The 17,135-nt window shown below is 46.6% G+C and overlaps 1 protein-coding gene across 4 annotated transcripts in view; it reads right to left on the reverse strand.

Moving 5' to 3' along the window:
* Positions 1 to 3,655: 3,655 nt before the first annotated feature.
* Positions 3,656 to 17,135, reverse strand: part of ATP11B (ATPase phospholipid transporting 11B (putative)) — a 63,985-nt gene continuing 50,505 nt past the window's right edge. Inside the window, exons 29-31 of one of the 4 annotated variants that reach the window (XM_054206046.1) lie at positions 16,205 to 16,290; positions 8,657 to 8,790; positions 3,656 to 4,988 (exon numbers count right to left, since the gene is read on the reverse strand). In XM_054206046.1, the coding sequence (XP_054062021.1) occupies positions 8,688 to 8,790; positions 16,205 to 16,290 (189 nt within the window). In that variant the 3' untranslated portion in view covers positions 3,656 to 4,988; positions 8,657 to 8,687. Of the gene's footprint in view, positions 4,989 to 7,912; positions 8,791 to 16,204; positions 16,291 to 17,135 lie in introns of those variants that run through there. The other 3 variants (XM_054206045.1, XM_054206047.1, XM_054206044.1) reach the window with 3 other exon arrangements.

Genomic DNA, 17,135 nt, shown 5'->3' on the forward strand with positions numbered 1-17,135 from the left:
TTCTTGCAGAGATGGTATTACTCAAGTTTTTTTCTTTAAAAAAAAAAAACAAACAACAAAACACTAAAACAAACAAACAAAAAAACCCCAGACCTTGCTCACACTTCAGTGAAGAAACCAGGAGTCAATGATTTGGGTGGGGTTTTTTGTGTGCATCGGAACTGAAACCTCTCCAGGGACCATAAGTGGCCATCGTAAAAATATATTCTTTGCTGCAATGATGGTATCTTAGTCATAGCTGCATGTAAGGCTCATTTTTAACCATTTTTCCCTTTTCTAAACAAACAATGTGCCCCATAGGTTAGCTTTATCCTACTGTTAAAATGGGAAGTGGTTGAGACCCTACTGCTGTAGGAAATAATACTCTCCTTTAAAATGGATGAGGAAAAACTAATATTCACCCAGGGCCGTTCACGTGCACATCCGACAAGTTACACTTTGTGCCACATAAAGTGCATTTCATTTCTTTCCCCTTCGTGGTGCACAGAGGGGGCTTCGGCCCATGGTTTTATTTATGTTTATGCAGTTCTACAAACTGGACACACCAACACCGCCGCAGTCACAGCCGTGGCACAGTCACAGCCGGTGCGGCCACGAGTGCTGCGGAGCCACCAAGGGCCGGAGCTGATGCCGGGAGCAGCTGAGCCGTCGTCCGCCTGGTGACGCACCTGGAGCAGAACCCGACACGCCACTGGATGCAAACAACAGAAGCAAAGAACATACAAAACTACCAACAGGAAAAACAGCCATAGAAAAGCCCCAGCTCCGCATGGATGAGCGTGTAACCGGGGGGCCGTTCAGGGAGAGCCGAAAGGCCACACGGCGTCCGTGCTGCCCAGGTGTCCCCGCGCCGGCTCCTCAGGACGCCGATGGCTCAGCGCCGGGGACCCCGCACCCGCAGCGGTGGGGGAGTTACTGCGTCTTTTACACCAAGAAAAAGAATCTCAAAAGAAATGGTTCCGAAGGACATTGTGGCTGAGCACTTTTGAACACTGAATTTCACCCAAATCACTAATGTTTAAAAGTGTCAGCTAAAACTATTAAAAATAATGTAGACTAAAGCTTTGCGACAGTTCTAACACTAGAAAATGAGATAGTTTTTTTCAATATAGGGGTTATACTGTCATAAAAAAAAAAAGTTTGAAAGTATTACCAAAAGTTTGCAGTAAGAAATGGTAGGTGCCTACTACGCATGCTAAGTTGCGTAATCTTTTCTCAAATCTTTTGCACGAGAAAACAAGAAAATAATTCTGAAAAAGTAAAGCCAAGTTTTCAGCATGCCTTCCTTTGCATGTATTTGGTCCCCCTCCACTGATAACCTTAAAAATATACAGAATCTTTTAAGCAGAACATTTACATTGTAGTGCATGAAACAATTCAGGGCATCTACCCACTTAATATTTTTTTTTTTCCCCCCGCTGCGCCTTCAAAAAGCGTGAAGTTTGGCAACGACGTTTTTCTGAGGAACAAACCCCAGCCCTATTTCTCACAGAAGAACTAAAAGCTGGGGAGAGCAGGGGCCCTTCTGCAGGCCCCTGTGGCGCAGGGCAGCGGGCTGTGCCCGTCACCCAGCCCAGGCCCCCCCGGCCCCGCTGACGCCCCCGAGGCGTTTCGGGGCGAGCGGTGGGTGACGCTGACCCGGCTCTCGCAGCCGCTTCTCCCGCAGCCCCTCACGCACCCAAGGGCAGGCGCCCACCGCGGCGGCGGCGGGTTCTTCTGGTCCGTGGAGAATTCCCCCCCCACACACCTTGAGCCGGCGAAGACCCGCACGGGACGGGCCGCTCCTGCCTTGCGTGAAAGCCGTTTTGCAAACTTCGTGACACCGGGCCAAACCCACGGTCACGTCTTCAAAGCATTTGTCAGACCAAAACCTGTGGCCTTTTGCAACCCGGCTCTGCGGTCTTGCGAAACGAGCCATCACTGCTTGAGGTTTACTGCAAACAGAAAAATATACCTTGGCAGGCAGACGGAGTCTTAAGTTCTTCCTGAATTGCTTAAATGCGTGTTTCTTCCGTAACCTTCCAAACACCGGGCAAAGGGAAAGCGGGGCGGGAAGGGAGGAGAGGAGACGGAAGGTTTTAAAGACACACACGATGACCGGCAGTTACTCTTCAGCCACAGGACTCTGCTGCTTTTGTGCAAATACAATCGACGTGTTGGTGTGGCGAGAGCCCAGACCCCCGCGACCCGCACAGAGCGCCGCCAGTCTGAACGCCTGGAGCGGGGCTGTGGCCCAAAGCACAGGATTCGCCCCGTTTGTGGGACAGGAGCCGGGGGACAGATGGACAGAAGGACTGACACGGACAAACAGGCGCTTGTGGGGAGTGACACGCTGTGATTCAGACGGGACGGGGACAGCAGAGATCTGACAGGAGCTTTTCAAACAAATCCGTATTTCCCAGGCACCCATGGCGGCATGAAGACTCAGAATGGGAAACGACTACGGAGAAAACCATTAGTTTAAGAACCGAGTCACTATTACAGACATGAGCTACCAAGAAAGTTACAGGGGCAGGTGCAGTCCCAATGGATGCTGTTGCTGCTGTGTCCCCTGGTAAGTTTTTTTGGGGCCTGGGAACTGGTTTACTCCCCGGCAGGCAGGCCCCGGGCTGTGCGCGGCCGGAGGTGGCACACGGCCGGACCCGTCACACGGAGCAGGCATGATTATGTGTGTGGTCGCTCAATTAGCAGCGAGTCTTAATGACCCGGGCGCTCGCTGCGGGGCTCCAGAGTAGGGCTGAACCGTCCAAGCCCGAGCTTCGCCGCATTTGAAGGCACGGTCCAGACCTGCGCTACAAACGCTGGCCTCAGCACTGATTTAAAAGGAAAATTTGCTTTATTTTTATTTTGTTTCTCCCGTTTCCTAATTCCCTTTTTGAGCCGCTGAACCAGTCTGCGAGCTGGTTTTCCTCCGTGCCCGGGACAAAACCCTCAGGAGCTGCAAGTGCCAGACCCGAGGCTGCGGTGCCCGGTTCTGTCCTGCACAAACATTGCCCCGACCCGCGGGACCGTGACACCCCAGCCGCAGCCCAGGGTTCAGAGCCACGCGGCCCATCATCAACGCCGGCCCATCACCAGCGCACCCCCGCAGTGCCCCCAGAAGGGCAACGGCAGCGGTCCGAGGGGGGAGCAGAGCCGCTGCCAGGCGGGAGCACGCGGATCCCCTGGTGCAAGGAGCCCGGGGTGACCATAGCAGGGGGTGCTCCGGGGCGTCATACTGGGGCGCGGCTGCCTGAATTGGGAAATAACAAGTATTTGCCCACAACTTGCCTGGGAGGCAGCACCGAAGCCGAGTGGGCACTGGCGCAGGGAGGGGAGCCATGGGACGAGGGGCAATGGCTTCAAACGGGCAGAGGGGAGACTGAGATGAGATCTCAGGCAGAAATTGTTGGCTGTGAGGGGGGTGAGCCCCTGGCCCAGGCTGCCCAGAGAAGCTGTGGCTGCTCCATCCCTGGAGGGGTTCAAGGCCAGGTTGGACGGGGCTTGGAGCAACCTGGGCTGGTGGGAGGTGTCCCTGCCCAGGGCAGGGGGTGCCACTGGGTGGCCTTTAAGGTCCCTTCCCACCCAAACCATTCCATGGTTCTATAATACTGGTGAACCACCTCTTTATTACAGAAGTTCTGGTAGATGTTTTTTTACCGTCTGTGTTTAATTAGTTTATTCCACCCAGAGGTAATTGTCATACACAGCTTTACATCTTGTACTGTCTGCCAGGAAGGTTCTTCCAATTAGCGATGGGAGGTCAGGGTCAGAAACCAAGTTCCAGCTGGGTCCCAAACACGGGGCCAGAGGCAGCAGCAGCGTCTTTACCAGCCTCCGCCGTGACAATGGCCGCAGCCGAGGCACCGCTCTGCCCCCGGCCCCTCCACTGATCCCCCCCTCTAAAGCCACCAGCAGCTTCGGTCACCCTGGCGGAGGGGACAGGCAACGGGTGCCACCCCCCAGACCCGTCTGCGCAGGGACCAGGGCGGCACCCCCAGATGCACCATGGAAGGCGCCATCGCGACAGCTGGTTTTTATTGGCGTGCTCGGGTACCAAAACACTGCCATCGACGACCCACAGCCCTCAGACAGAGGAAGATAATTGCGTATTAATTGTATCTTCAACATACAACACGACCAAATAAAAATACATGAAAAAGAATAAAACATGCAAAAATTCCCCAACTTTAAAAGGATTAATAATTCGAAACATTTATGCTAGTGAGATTTCTGCACAACCCACCAATTCTTACACCTTTTTCCATGTCAAGATCAAGAACTGTTAACAGAACACACAGGGCATAATAGAAGATGACTGCCTTCTGAATTAAACTTTAATTAAACCATTCATACACCAGCATAAATATCTGAATTGTATTTAACTCTCAAAAATTACCAAACTGATTGCTCGGAGACTACAGTAACCCTCCGTGGAGATAACACAGTTGATTTGCAAACTGCTAAGACAGCGTCTGTGGGGGACAGCTCAGAATTAACCCGTGTGTGTTCCAACTGAAGCGTCACCGTGAAAAACGCAACTTTTATAGTTTCCTTGTGCAAATTCAGTTCTATTGGCTCACTCCGATTTGGGAGAAGGAAGCTTTTGTCACTGCGCTACGCTGGCATCTCAGCTGTCAACGGCAGCATTCCAACTGCTCATACGGTAACGAAAAGATTAAATGGTCGGAGGTAAAAGCGTTCCTTACAAAAAATAATTTAGCAATTTGTGGATATAATTAGAAAAAAAAATATTGGAAGCAACTGCTGTCCAGCCGAGCCCTGCCAGCCACAAGACAAGCCGCGGCGTGCGTTTAGAAGTCACGCTCGTCTTTCCGAGGGCAGGGCTCAGGCGTGAGCCGGCCTCGGGGCCGCGGTGGGTGCGTGACACCACCCGCCTTCCACGCGCCAGCTACAAACGTCCCTGTCAACAAGTGGCCGAGTCCATTGTGGAGAGAGTCAAGATGCTTCTGTCGTTGGCATAGAAGGGATCCGATGAACTCCATGATCTAAAGCAACAATAAGAGAAAAGTTTGGCTGACTGGGAACCGACACCTCGAGGTGAGGAGAGAGCTCTGAGAGCCAGAAGTAGGGCTCTGAGGTTAGGCAAACGTAACTCTCTTAAGGACTAATCCATCGATTTCAGGTAGGCGCCTGCAAGTCATTCAAACCTTTGAAAACCGCAATTAATCGTGCCGACCATGTATTAACAATCCTGTAGTTACCTCTCTGCGCTTACTCGCACCTACAGATCTTTTCATCACTGTGAACTGAGGCGAGCAGAGGTTTCCCGGCCACTTTTGCAGCTCAAGCTTTCCCGCTCTGCCCCAGGGCAGCCTGGCCATTGCCGGTGTCACGCAGGCACCGTGACCGCCGCCAGCCGAGCCAGCCCCCGGCCAGTAAAGCCCCGTGGGACACGCAGGTATAACTGGGGATCCCAGTTCACCGCGCTCCGTGTCAAACATCCCGCTGCCGAGGGCATCACCCCATCTCAGCCCTTACTGCCGAGTTCAAGCGACGGTTTAGGGCATCGGGAAAACTAGGGAACGCCTCTCAGCTTTGGATGGGGACGGCGTCCCGCAGTGTCCTCCCCTTGGGGACAGATCACCGCTTAGGAATACATACTGTTCTTGGTTGAACAATATTATGGCTGTATGTGAAAAGCTGAAAAAAATGAATTTTGGAAGGCAGGAAATCAAAATATAAAAATCTTATCCCCCAAATGTGCCTCTGTCAGAAATCTGCTGTTTGTTCAGAACTTGCCCACGGGGGCCCTGCCACGGGCACCACGAGCGGGAGAGGGGACAGCTGGGAGGGGAGTCCTGGGGTACGGGGACGTATGTGATCCAGCACTCTTCACAGTGACTGACAAGTTGACAGACAACGTAATGGAACAGACAGACAAAAATACATTTTATCACACCACAACACACATTTTACATTCTAACTGGTGAATGGAGCTATAGAAAATACTTCTTGAATATATCTCGCAAGCAGAAAGTTAAGAACAAGAGACTATATACCTGTGGCCCGCTACTCCAAGCATTTGTACAGCTTTGAGCTAAGTTTCTATCAAAACTGGAGATGACGTTTGATTTCAGGGTCAGTTATCGTGTTTGACAGAATATCATATTTGACAGAACATGGGGAGCGCAGAACACAAGACGAGCTCGCTCCAGCAGCATTAGTTAAAACTCTAATGTTTTAGAGCTTTGTCTAGCGCTCGTCGCTCTGCAGCGCTCTCTCACAAAACCTATTTAGAAGCATCACTTTGTTCAACAAAACTACTTTCAGCCACCTCCTGGGTGAGTAAGAAGCCATCGTCTACAGCACAAGGACGCAAAAGACCGTCCTGCTTGGGACTGCGTAAGCCTCGAAGGTGGCAGCTTTAGGTAAAAATCGAAGCAGCTCAAGCTCATGAACAAAGGCTAAACAATTTTATGAGCATTTTTACCATCGCCAAATAGATTTCTTAACTGTACCTTCAGTATTTAACAATTTTTAACTGCCTCATGTGACTGAAGAAATTAGTACATTAAAAAAAATAAACAAAGACTTTCATGGATTACCAGGAAAGCGTCGGGGAAAAATTAGTCTTAGTGCCTTGAGGTTTAGACGAGGCTTTAAGGGCCAACGCTGAGGGGATGGAAGTGAAGCCGTTGAAGAAAACGAATAAGACTGAAATTAAAATAATGTCTTTTCTGGTGGTACTGTACATTAATTTAAGCGAGGACAGAAGATGGTTTAGGGTAATTTCAGCCAGAGGCAGAAGCAAAAACTACAGAACTTCAAGCCCTTAGCGTAGCACCAAGAGTTTTGCATATTCATTAAAGGTAACACTAACTTCTGTGTTCTGGCAGCACTGAAGTGGTCCGGCTGGATGGAACTTGGTCTGAAAATTACGTGAGGTAAGCAGACAAGACACCTGAGGAAAAGCAGTCTTCAAAAAGTGTTTAATGTTCTGTCAAATATGAGTTACCTTCAATAAATATTTGTAAGTTCTTAAGGAAGGAAAAATAGAGTGGACAAAAAGAGGAAACTGCAGAAATGTAAACGCATTGCAGAAAATAAAACAGAATACCTACCTTGTAAGGCTACATGTCACTAAGGCAAGTGTTAACTAAAAATCTGCCCTAATTAGATAACAATAAATGAAAAAAATAGCAGGAGAAGTTCCTCATTTGGAAAGCACAGTTTTACAGAGAAGCAGAAAGAGCCCCCAAAAACCACCTTAGAGCAACTGCTACCAAAATGTTGATTTTTAGACCAATTAAATGCTCACCTTGTAGATTAAAAATTCTATTGAATTGTTTATTTATACATCATGCCCGCTTTCTATACAGCAAGAGTTTGAACTAAAGATGTACTTAATGATCACAGTTCGTTTTTCAGGTGGAGTGAAACCTTTTGCACTATGACAGCCCGGGTTTGTAGAGATGCGGAAGGAATCCCGTACGGCCGGCAGGAGAGACTGAGCGCGGAGACGCTGCTCCGGCGGGAGCGGGCGCCGGGGGGTCCCACAGCGCAGGTCCCTGCCAGGGGCAGCACCAGACCCCACGAAGGCCGTCAGAGGGAACGGCCCCGCAGGACCCGGCACCGCGCGAATGATATCACAACCTTTCACCGCAAGAGAGAGCGCTGCGCCAGCGCAAAACGAGTTTCCTTGAAAATGCGTGAAGTGCAATTTTTTCAGGTTTGGCTTTTGACCAGGGAAGGACCATGATATCATTCGCAGGCAGAGAGATTACGATGTACAAAAGACTGTTCGTATTTCTACCCCCAAATATTTGCGTGTTTGGCAGCGAGCCCTCTTTGTTTGGAAGTGGGGAGGTGGCACATCGGCAGGTTTAGTGAGAGCTTTTCTCAGCGATGCTCTTCACACGTATTCGATTACTCGAATGTGCTTTTATCCCATTGAAGTGTGTTTCACACATGGTTTGTGAAGGAAAAAGATTTATTTAGCACATACTTTGGAATGGCACACATGATTTTGACAATATACCCTCTAGAACCGAAAAAAAGTTTAAAATTCTTAGAACCCGTAGGCTCTGTTCTGTCAATTACTCTGGTTTTAGAAATAGATTATAAAAGTTATACTACAAAAATATTTCATCTTCATATCAATCAATGGCTGAAAGATTTAAAGACTCTCCATCTAACAATGAAGTTCTATTTAAAGCGGGGGAGTGTGAGCCTTTTGTGTATCTTCAGGAGTAATGCAAGCTCCAAGGTAAATATTTGGAGGTTGTACATCAAGAACCAAAGGGAAAAGTCTTTCGACTTTACAAACTCCTGATTTGTGAAGGCAAAAGGAAAAAAAAATAATCATAAAGAGGAGAACAAAAACAGCAGCAAGGCTTGATTCTCTAAAGAGAAGAGTGTACAAATCAAGAGAAATTACGACAGATACAAGGACTCGCAGTAAGCCAAACTAAATGTTGTAACAGAAATCCGTTGAAAACCGTTTTTCCCCCTCCCCATCCCAAAAGAAAGCACTCAAGAAGAAAAAGAAACTAATCTTCTAGGGTGAAAAAAGTACAGTAAAGAGTTGCGTTTCCTACTCAGCCAAGCGCACCACCCGCAGCCGGCTCACTAGACATCTATGGCCGCGGGCTCCTCGGGCTCCAGTTTGTAGGAGAGGCGCCTGCAGCAGAGGCTGCCGAGGGAAATGCCGCACCTGCTGGGCCGGCCGGCGCCGCACCGCCCCGTCACTCGCTCCAGCACTCCTCTAAGAGATGCGCCTGCTGCTTCCCCAGCTGAGACGCAGCACATGGAGTCCAAGCAGTTGATACCTGAACCTGCCTCAGTAAGCTGGAAGGAGGAAAGGAAAGAAAAAAAAAAAAAGTCAGTGCTCACAGATTCTAGCAATGAGGATTTATCAGAAAACACTTAGGAAAAGCAGGTTTTCGTAAAGTTTGAGTGTTGAATATTTTTCAATTTTATAGGAGAACTACAATGATGAATAACATCACCATGTTATTAACGCTTCTTAAGGTCTATATACACTAAAATGTGATCTTCGCAAGGTTTGAATGCAGCCTTGGTGAGCGTAAGGAAATCGTTTAGCACCATCTCTGCTCAACGCTAGCAATACATCGGTCGGCAACTCTCTCCCCATTATGGCTATAACGAACCTCTGGAGCAGAGCACCATGCAGTTTAAGCTGTGAGGCCCTGATTAACCCCAGCGGAGGCACGACGATTTGTACAAGCTGCGGGTCTGCCTGATTTTAAAGGAAATCTATCAAGAGAAAGCTTCAGACCAGGGCTGCAGAACACAGTGCAGCAATCTGACCGCAAGTAGCATTTTTGCTTCAAGAAGTGCAGAATGCAACTTCCGATAATAATTTACATCACATCACTACCACAGATGCCCTTGGCTTGGTAAGGAACAAAAGCACATTCCTGATTTTGCAAATATCTTTTATCTAAATGCAAAGAAGGCTGATGTTAGAAAGGTTTGGTCACGTTCATGCCAGCACAAAGAATAATCCAACATTAGCACAACAAACTTCCTACTGCTCATTCTTTGTAGGTAAGAAACAGACCCAAACAAACCCGTACTTCTCTGTATTACTGCTTTGGTTTTAAGCGCCATCTATCACTGTGCTCCTCCACGTTATTTTTGCATGCCAGTCAAGCACAGCATAACTAAAATCTAACGTATCCAAAACTGACTTCAGTATCCTCTCCAAAAGGAAATAAAAACATGGAGTGTGGCTATGCTTTTTAATTTAATTTGAAACAAATGCCAAAACCACAAAGGCTTAATTTAAGCATTAATTATCCTCACCTCACAAATGAAGCAATCTGGGAGGAGGCACCTTAAGCCTATGATAGGACACAGCTCACCTAAGAGCTTCCCCCAACTTCTCCCCGTGTCACCAAAGGTTGCTCACTGTGGTCTAAAGACTTTGACTTCCAACACCAGTTGCTTTCATGCCACTCACACTTGCCCAACACTGCAAGGAAAGCAAAGAACCTCAGAGCTTCCTATGGGAATGGTTCACTATGAGTGGACACATTCCTCAGGCAAGTGGAGAGACTACAGCTTCCCAACAGAACAATTCCTACGCTGCAAAGGAAGGGCAGCTCTCGGGAACAGCTCACAGAAACAACAGGCATCTGGTAATGCAAGAGAAAGACCCCAACCGGTAGGACAAGGAAGGAGCCCGCAAGCAGAACTGGTGTTTCCACGCATCCTTTCCACGCCCGCCCCTTCCTCAGCTCTGCGTTCCCCACGGTCCCTCCAGATCTTCCCGTCTCACCGCTCAACATGACACTTACAGGACGGTCAGAGAACACCAGCGTGAGCTTGCAGAAACCATTACGGACTGAAGCCCTCGATCCACTTGCTGGACCTCGGAAGCCATGAGTGACTGCAGGCAGAACACACGTTTCTGACTAACTCACACTCACTTGGGGAGGTTTTCTGGGCACAAAATGAATGTTTACTGTGACAACGAGCTTGTGTAAATACCGGAGAGAGAGGAGCAGCAGCACTGCAACTGACAGGTCTAAAAGGGGCCTTGGTTAAAACCAAACCAAACCACACCTCACCTCAACAGAGCCTCAGTCCCCAAACGCGCTTATTCGATGACCATCACCTCTGGTCACAATTGTCGCAGAAGATACCACAACTGGGACGAGCACAATTTGCGGCATTGAGTACCAGCAAACAGGACCTTCACAACCGCTTCGTGCTGCGCTCACAGCGCGTCAGGCGAGACGACACCCAGAGCCGAAGGGACCTGCTCTCAGGAGGAGAGCCAGCGAGCTCCCTGCCACACGCGCAGTGATCTTCACGGCTGTGGCCACAGCGATACAAAACAGACTCTCCACATTCCTGCGCTGGGGATCTCAAAGAGAATATTCAGTCCACCCATTATCTCGAATACCTCTAAGCGCCTGGACAAGGCTGTACTACAGTGCTTGTAGGTAGGATCAGATGGACCAGCCATTTTTTTCCCTAGAATCAGCACAGACCTGCGAGCAGGCAATCCTCGATATCACTCAAAGCCTGGCAGAAAGACGAACCAAGAGTAACCCAAACTGGCTTCCAAGGAGCGAACCCGCAGCTCTGCATTTTGGAGGGCTGCTGTCTCTTCTTCACTACAATCTCCTTTGTTCCTCCCAAGTCAGATACTCACAAAAAGCTAGGATCATGCTTGAACCACAAATTTATCGAAAAGCTGACATTAGTCTTTTTAAAAAAAACAGCAAACGTGACCTCACATAAGCCTGGAAACAACATTTCTGTTTTATCAAACTCACAGTTAAGTGTAAAGTAATACTGGGAGAGCACTGAGGTCAACATAAAAATAAATTCAATTTTATGTGTAGATATGTTGGCTATCACTGCCTGGTGAACATGGTATTTGTATCTTCCTTCCAGGCAGTAGATATCTGTATTATGCTAAAGAGTCCCTTTTCTCACTTTTCTCTCTGTGGCAGACAATTATGATCATACTTTTATATCAGAGTAAAACCAGGCATGATAAGGCAGTAAAGCATAATGGTCTCTGAAGACCTGAAACAAACACTCAGGAAACAAAAGGCAGGAGAGACAATGCTTAAAAAACATTGGTTAAGTATAGAAAAGTATCTGATATTACGCACATTTGGGCTGCAAATAAAGTATTTTCATAAGGTAAGATCCAGGATCACAATAAACATAATACTTTATATGATAATGGCCCATTTCATGTAATAAATCAAAAAGAAACTGGCGTGCAGAATTAAAGAATGATTCAGCTTGATAAGGAAAAAAAATCAAACCCACAAAGTATGACGCAAATTTTACTGCAGATGCCAAAAATATGGGTATTTGGCAGATGGCTCCATGGGTGTCTCTAGGTGACAAAGAGAAATATCGCCACACACGCCGGTAGGGTAGAGGGAGTACTACCTAGTGGAGGGAAGCCCCGCCGGGCGGGCTAGCTGGATCTAGCAGTTGCCTATTGTCCTCCCCTCTGTGCCTGCTTTCAGCAAAGTCACATGCTGAGCTGACTGAACCCTTATCTTCTTCCATCTAGAAGGACAGAAAAGCAACAAATCTTACACAGCACCACGCTTTGCATCGCTGTAAAACAGTTACCATTTGTATATGAACTTTCATTCTACGGATCTGTTCTTGAGAGAACAGGGCACATTTACAAGGTAGAGAGGCACTTTTTCACGCTAATGGGTGGATCAAACGTTTCTCAGTGCATGGGTATTGCACGGGTTCGGTCTTTCTGTGCGCCATAGACTACAAAAGGCGAAGAGCCAACAAATTTGAAATCTATTTCACAGAATCACAGAACGGTCAGAGCTGGAAGGGACCTCTGGTTATCATCTAGTCCAACCCCCCCTGCCAAGGCAGGCTCAAATTTTCAGATTCTGATTTCAGATTTTGGAGTTTTATTTGGTTTCCCCCTTCTAACAGAAAGGACCGTTTCTGTTTGTCTTATTACGAGGTATTCTACGTGCCACAAGACAGACATTTCAACTCAACATTTAATCACACTGAAATACACGGTTGGGACATCATTGAACAGGAAACACGTTTAATGCTGCAGACCGAGTTAAGAGCCCCGGGGTCTGTTCTCCTGAGCCCCGGAACTACCCGCCAGCACGCCTGATGCCACACGGACATTTCAGAAAATATGTATGAGATGGTTATTACTATTCCACAATTAAGTTAAAATTTGCTCCCTACTGTAAAGCTCACTTTCTTTAACCCTTAATATGCCGAAATCCCAAACAATTAGATTTAAAATTTTAGAAGACAGTATAAGAACGTTGACATCTAACAATTTCACCAGCACTTATGTTGTCAACATTTTTCTAGTTTTTCTGCTCCTCACCTCTTTGAATCAAATAAACCTACAAATGCCAAATTATTTTGTTATTTCAAAGTCATTAGACAAAAGTATCTTCAGGTAAATAATTACGTGCATTTTTGTGACTAAAGATAAGTATGAAATAGTCTATTCTTCCCTCATTTGTCCCCCCTTCCTGTGCTAGATCCTATGGAGTAGCTACCAGGTCAGCACCACACCAGGCTAACACGAACACACACCTGTAAAGGAAGAGATTACCCTTGTTCAAAGTTTAGCATATTACGATGTTCTGGGATACTTTACTGGCGTGTTTGCACTTGAATTTCTTGGAAATGATGCATTCCTTACAGAAAACATACACTGTAAAAGGACCAGCAACCTGTCTGTTCTCCCCTCCTGGGCTGGATCAGCTGGGAAAGCTGTTGGGAGGGGGATGCTGCGACACAGTAACTAGAGTTAAAAATAAAGCACGGGAAGGCGTAAAGCCAGAGCCGGGGTGCTGGGGCAGCCAAGGCCAGCGGGTCTGCGCAGGGACGAAGGGGAAGAGGCACAACAGCACGTGGGTCCGCAGCAGGGGAGAGAGCGGGGTGCTGGCTGCGCGGGGACAAACCCTGCGGTTTGAGAGTCCCGGGTACCACGTTACGCACTGCCAGCCTTCCCTGCAAAGAAACCTTTTTTGTGTTTTACATTTCCCTAGTATTGTGTACAGTCGTAACACACTGTCCAAAGGTAAAAACTCTATAAACACAGTTAATCCCCATCAGTAAGCAGAAGTAATGCATCTGTCTGAGCAACACTTCTCACATGTGGCTTAAGATTTCCGGCAGTTCTTACAAAGCACAGCGACGTATATACATACATAGACACGCAAAACTTTGTTCACAAAGGAAAACCTGAAATGAGACACAACGGGGCCCAGTTAGCACCCTAAGATAGGTATTTCCCGTGTTCCCAGCCCAGGAGAGACGGCGACAGAGGAAGCAGCAGCCTCGGCCAGTCTCCCGCTGCCCCGAGCCTGCTCTGCCCCAGCTCCTCCGCAGCCGAGTTTCACGAGGGTGTTCAGAGGCAGAGTCTGAGGCACACACAAACTGCATTTCTGACTCACAGCAATCACCTGGACTCCTAAAAGACATCCCTCAAAGCTCTTAACTGTACATCACAAATGTACTTTACAGAAACTTGAAAAATTTTTGCATACTGTGAAACCTAGAGACATAAAAATTTGTTATAATGTCATGCTTGTCTTTTAATTTGCATTCATAGAGGTATTCTCCTTTTGCGTATCAATGGAACAGTAAGGCCCTTGCAGAACAAGGCTCAACTCACTTTAACCTGGCGCTATACACCTTTTGAGGTTTTCCATACATAACACACAGCAATAAACTGCCAAAGTCTGCCCAATCTAGTCGCCCCCTGCGGCCACAGTGCAGTCACTGGGTGGGCATTTCACACCAGGCGGGACAGAATTCCTGCTTACAGCCGCATCCACCTGCCGCTGCTCTGTCTCAGCTTCCGCCAGTTTTCCCAGCTTTCTCTGCTCCACTGCTTTTGGGAAACAGCTGCCCCGGACACCACGGAAACCAACCCAGGGCTCCACCCCAAATTCGCTTGTATTTAGTAGAGTGAAATCTATTAACTGACTTTCCTTTTTCCTGTTTTAGGTAAGGATACACAGGACAGCTTCCAAATTTCACCTGAAGACTATGAATAAAGAACTAGAGAAACCGGAATTCCTGTTTCTTTCTCGTTGCACTTTCCAACTTCAACTGCACAGTACAAGGCACTCGGTACTTGTGTTTCAGGCACCTCACTCACTACTAGATACTCAAGTGTAAACACGGACATAAAAGAGAACTGGATTTGCAGAATCATTTGTTGCTCATGGACAGAATAAATTTCCCGTTTTTGCAACCCTCAAAACATGTTTCATTTTGGAAAGTTTAACAGAATCTTTTGCCAGAAAATCTTTAGTGTAGAAACAATGCACCACGTAACTCACTTCAGTAACTCAGTGAGAAAACAGTGATTTACTGGAAACGTATTTATCTAAAGTTTTAAAAAGGAAACTTATTTACATGACATTGATAAACTAAGAGTTTTAAAAGCTAACTTGTAAAAGCTTTTGCAGAGACATCTCCCCGGTGAGTTGCAAACTTTACTAAAATTCAAGAGGTATACCGCTAGTAAGCGCTGGATTTAAAATGGAACCAAGGCACCCCCCCGGGCAGTGCTGGGAAATGGAAGCCGACGTGTTTCACAGTGCCCGACTGAGAGCGAAACACAAGAGCCACTTCCAGCTACGCCTTGCAGAGGTGTAGCACACGCTCAGAAGAAGCACACAGGTTTTGTCCCCCCCCTTTAAAAGGCCTGTATCATCTGTTCCAATTAACTGCTAATAACTCTCTGCTCATCGTTTACAACGTCAGCTTCCCGTCTCCTGCTTTCCCTCAGTTAAACAAACTGCAAATATGTCCCCAAATTGTAGGTTGGCTGGTTCTCCTAGCACCTGTTTGCATGTTTTTAAACAACACAGTCACCTTAAAAAGACATTTTAAAGGAATTGGTTCTCTGCGTTAATTCTTGCTATAGAATATAGAAGTGGCAAGCGCTGGAGAAAGCATCAAACAGGCTGAGATATTATTGATGCATACGAATGTTTCAGTCTTACAAAAGAGAAGCAGCATTTCACATACTGAACTCAGCGCATTTGAAGAGTTTCAGAATCACAATGGTTTACCTACAGACACATGTATGCTTTGATTATTTTTTTTTTGAATAATTTTCTAGGACTTTGTAGCCAAATGCCTTTAGGAATACGTATTGTACACATTGAAAACAAACAACACTCGCTTTATAGATGCACAAAACAAAGACAAAAAGCCTTAGCTGCACAAGTGTATGTACGCACCCAAACTTAAAACGTTTTTTGCTCTTTCAATACAAGTGGGAAAGCAAATTAAAAATGGGCAAACAACTCACAAGAAATTGCTGCCTGAAATACACGGACCTTCCTGTCACGGCCTTATGAAGCTGAAATTATCCAACATGCAAAAAGCACTGTTAATTTTGATCATAAAGAAATTAAAAGCGTTATAACCATGCTAGAAACTGCGGTTATTGAAAAATGGATGCAAGAAGAGCTAGACCTGTATTCTGAAAGTTGAGCATCATGCTAGGGATGTTTTATCCTAAAAAAGCACGTCCAACACATGCTACTTAGGAGAAGCATTTGGCTCAAAAACACAGAGCAAAGCCAAGAAATAACCAAACTGAACGTATCTGCACTACAGGTATTGCCCTCTCAACCCACTGCCGTTCATGCCTCTCCCCGTCTCTCTCGCACTGGTTAGTTGACCTCCGGCATGCACAAGAGTTGGTGAGGAGCTGCCCCTCCTACTCTACCTAATTTTGCTCAGCTGATTCCTGGCCCTGGACAATGGCTGCAGTGCGATGAACTCGTCACTTAAAGCAACTCTGTTGGAGTACATCTACAATCGGACAGAGAAGGGATGGAACACACATGTCAGTAAGTAGCAGCAGTAATTTTCTAAGAGAAAGACACAGGACAAGACATTGTTATTTAAGTGGAATACACATCATATACAGAACACAAGCCTGGGACCTCCAGGACAGCCAGTTACTGTTTGGTAGGACCACTCTTAAGCGTACCTTAGCTTTCATACTGAGAAAAAAGTCCCACACGCTTTCACCTCTATACTTTACCTGACAGCTTGATTCAGGATTACCTTCTCCCCTCAACAATGCCGTGATTTGTATTTACCCAAAGATCTGTATTTTGATTCAGATCTACCTTACCCTCCACTTCCTCCTACATGATTCTGTAACGGACCTACAGTCAGAAATTACCCAGAAGCTACTTCAGGGCAACAGACCCGAGTCAAATATAATATAATAATGTCTTTAAGGCCAGCAAAAAAAACCAACTTGGAACACAGAAAAAAAAAATTGCACACGTGCACCCTAAGTGCATTAAGGAAGGTAAAGTTAGCCAAATTTACCCCTCTCAAAGTCAACTCATGTTTGCCTGTCAAATTTTTAATATACTGACTTCCCAAAACAGAACAGATTATTTTTTTAAAGTTGTTGTGATAGAACAGTACTTACATTTAAAAGTTTATCTTTAGCAGAATTTCTCACGTGTTGCTCTCTCATACCAGTTAAATTTCTTTGCTCTCTTATGAATAACTTCGCTACACTTAACATCTAAGAGATTGACTGTTGATGCTACGACCTTATACTAAATAAAAGATATAAAATCAAGGTCCTTATATACGGAGTAAGGCAGATGCCTACAGATACAGTGAATTCTGAG

Source organism: Rissa tridactyla, chromosome 6 (assembly GCF_028500815.1).
Source record: "Rissa tridactyla isolate bRisTri1 chromosome 6, bRisTri1.patW.cur.20221130, whole genome shotgun sequence".
NCBI classification, from domain to species: domain Eukaryota; kingdom Metazoa; phylum Chordata; class Aves; order Charadriiformes; family Laridae; genus Rissa; species Rissa tridactyla.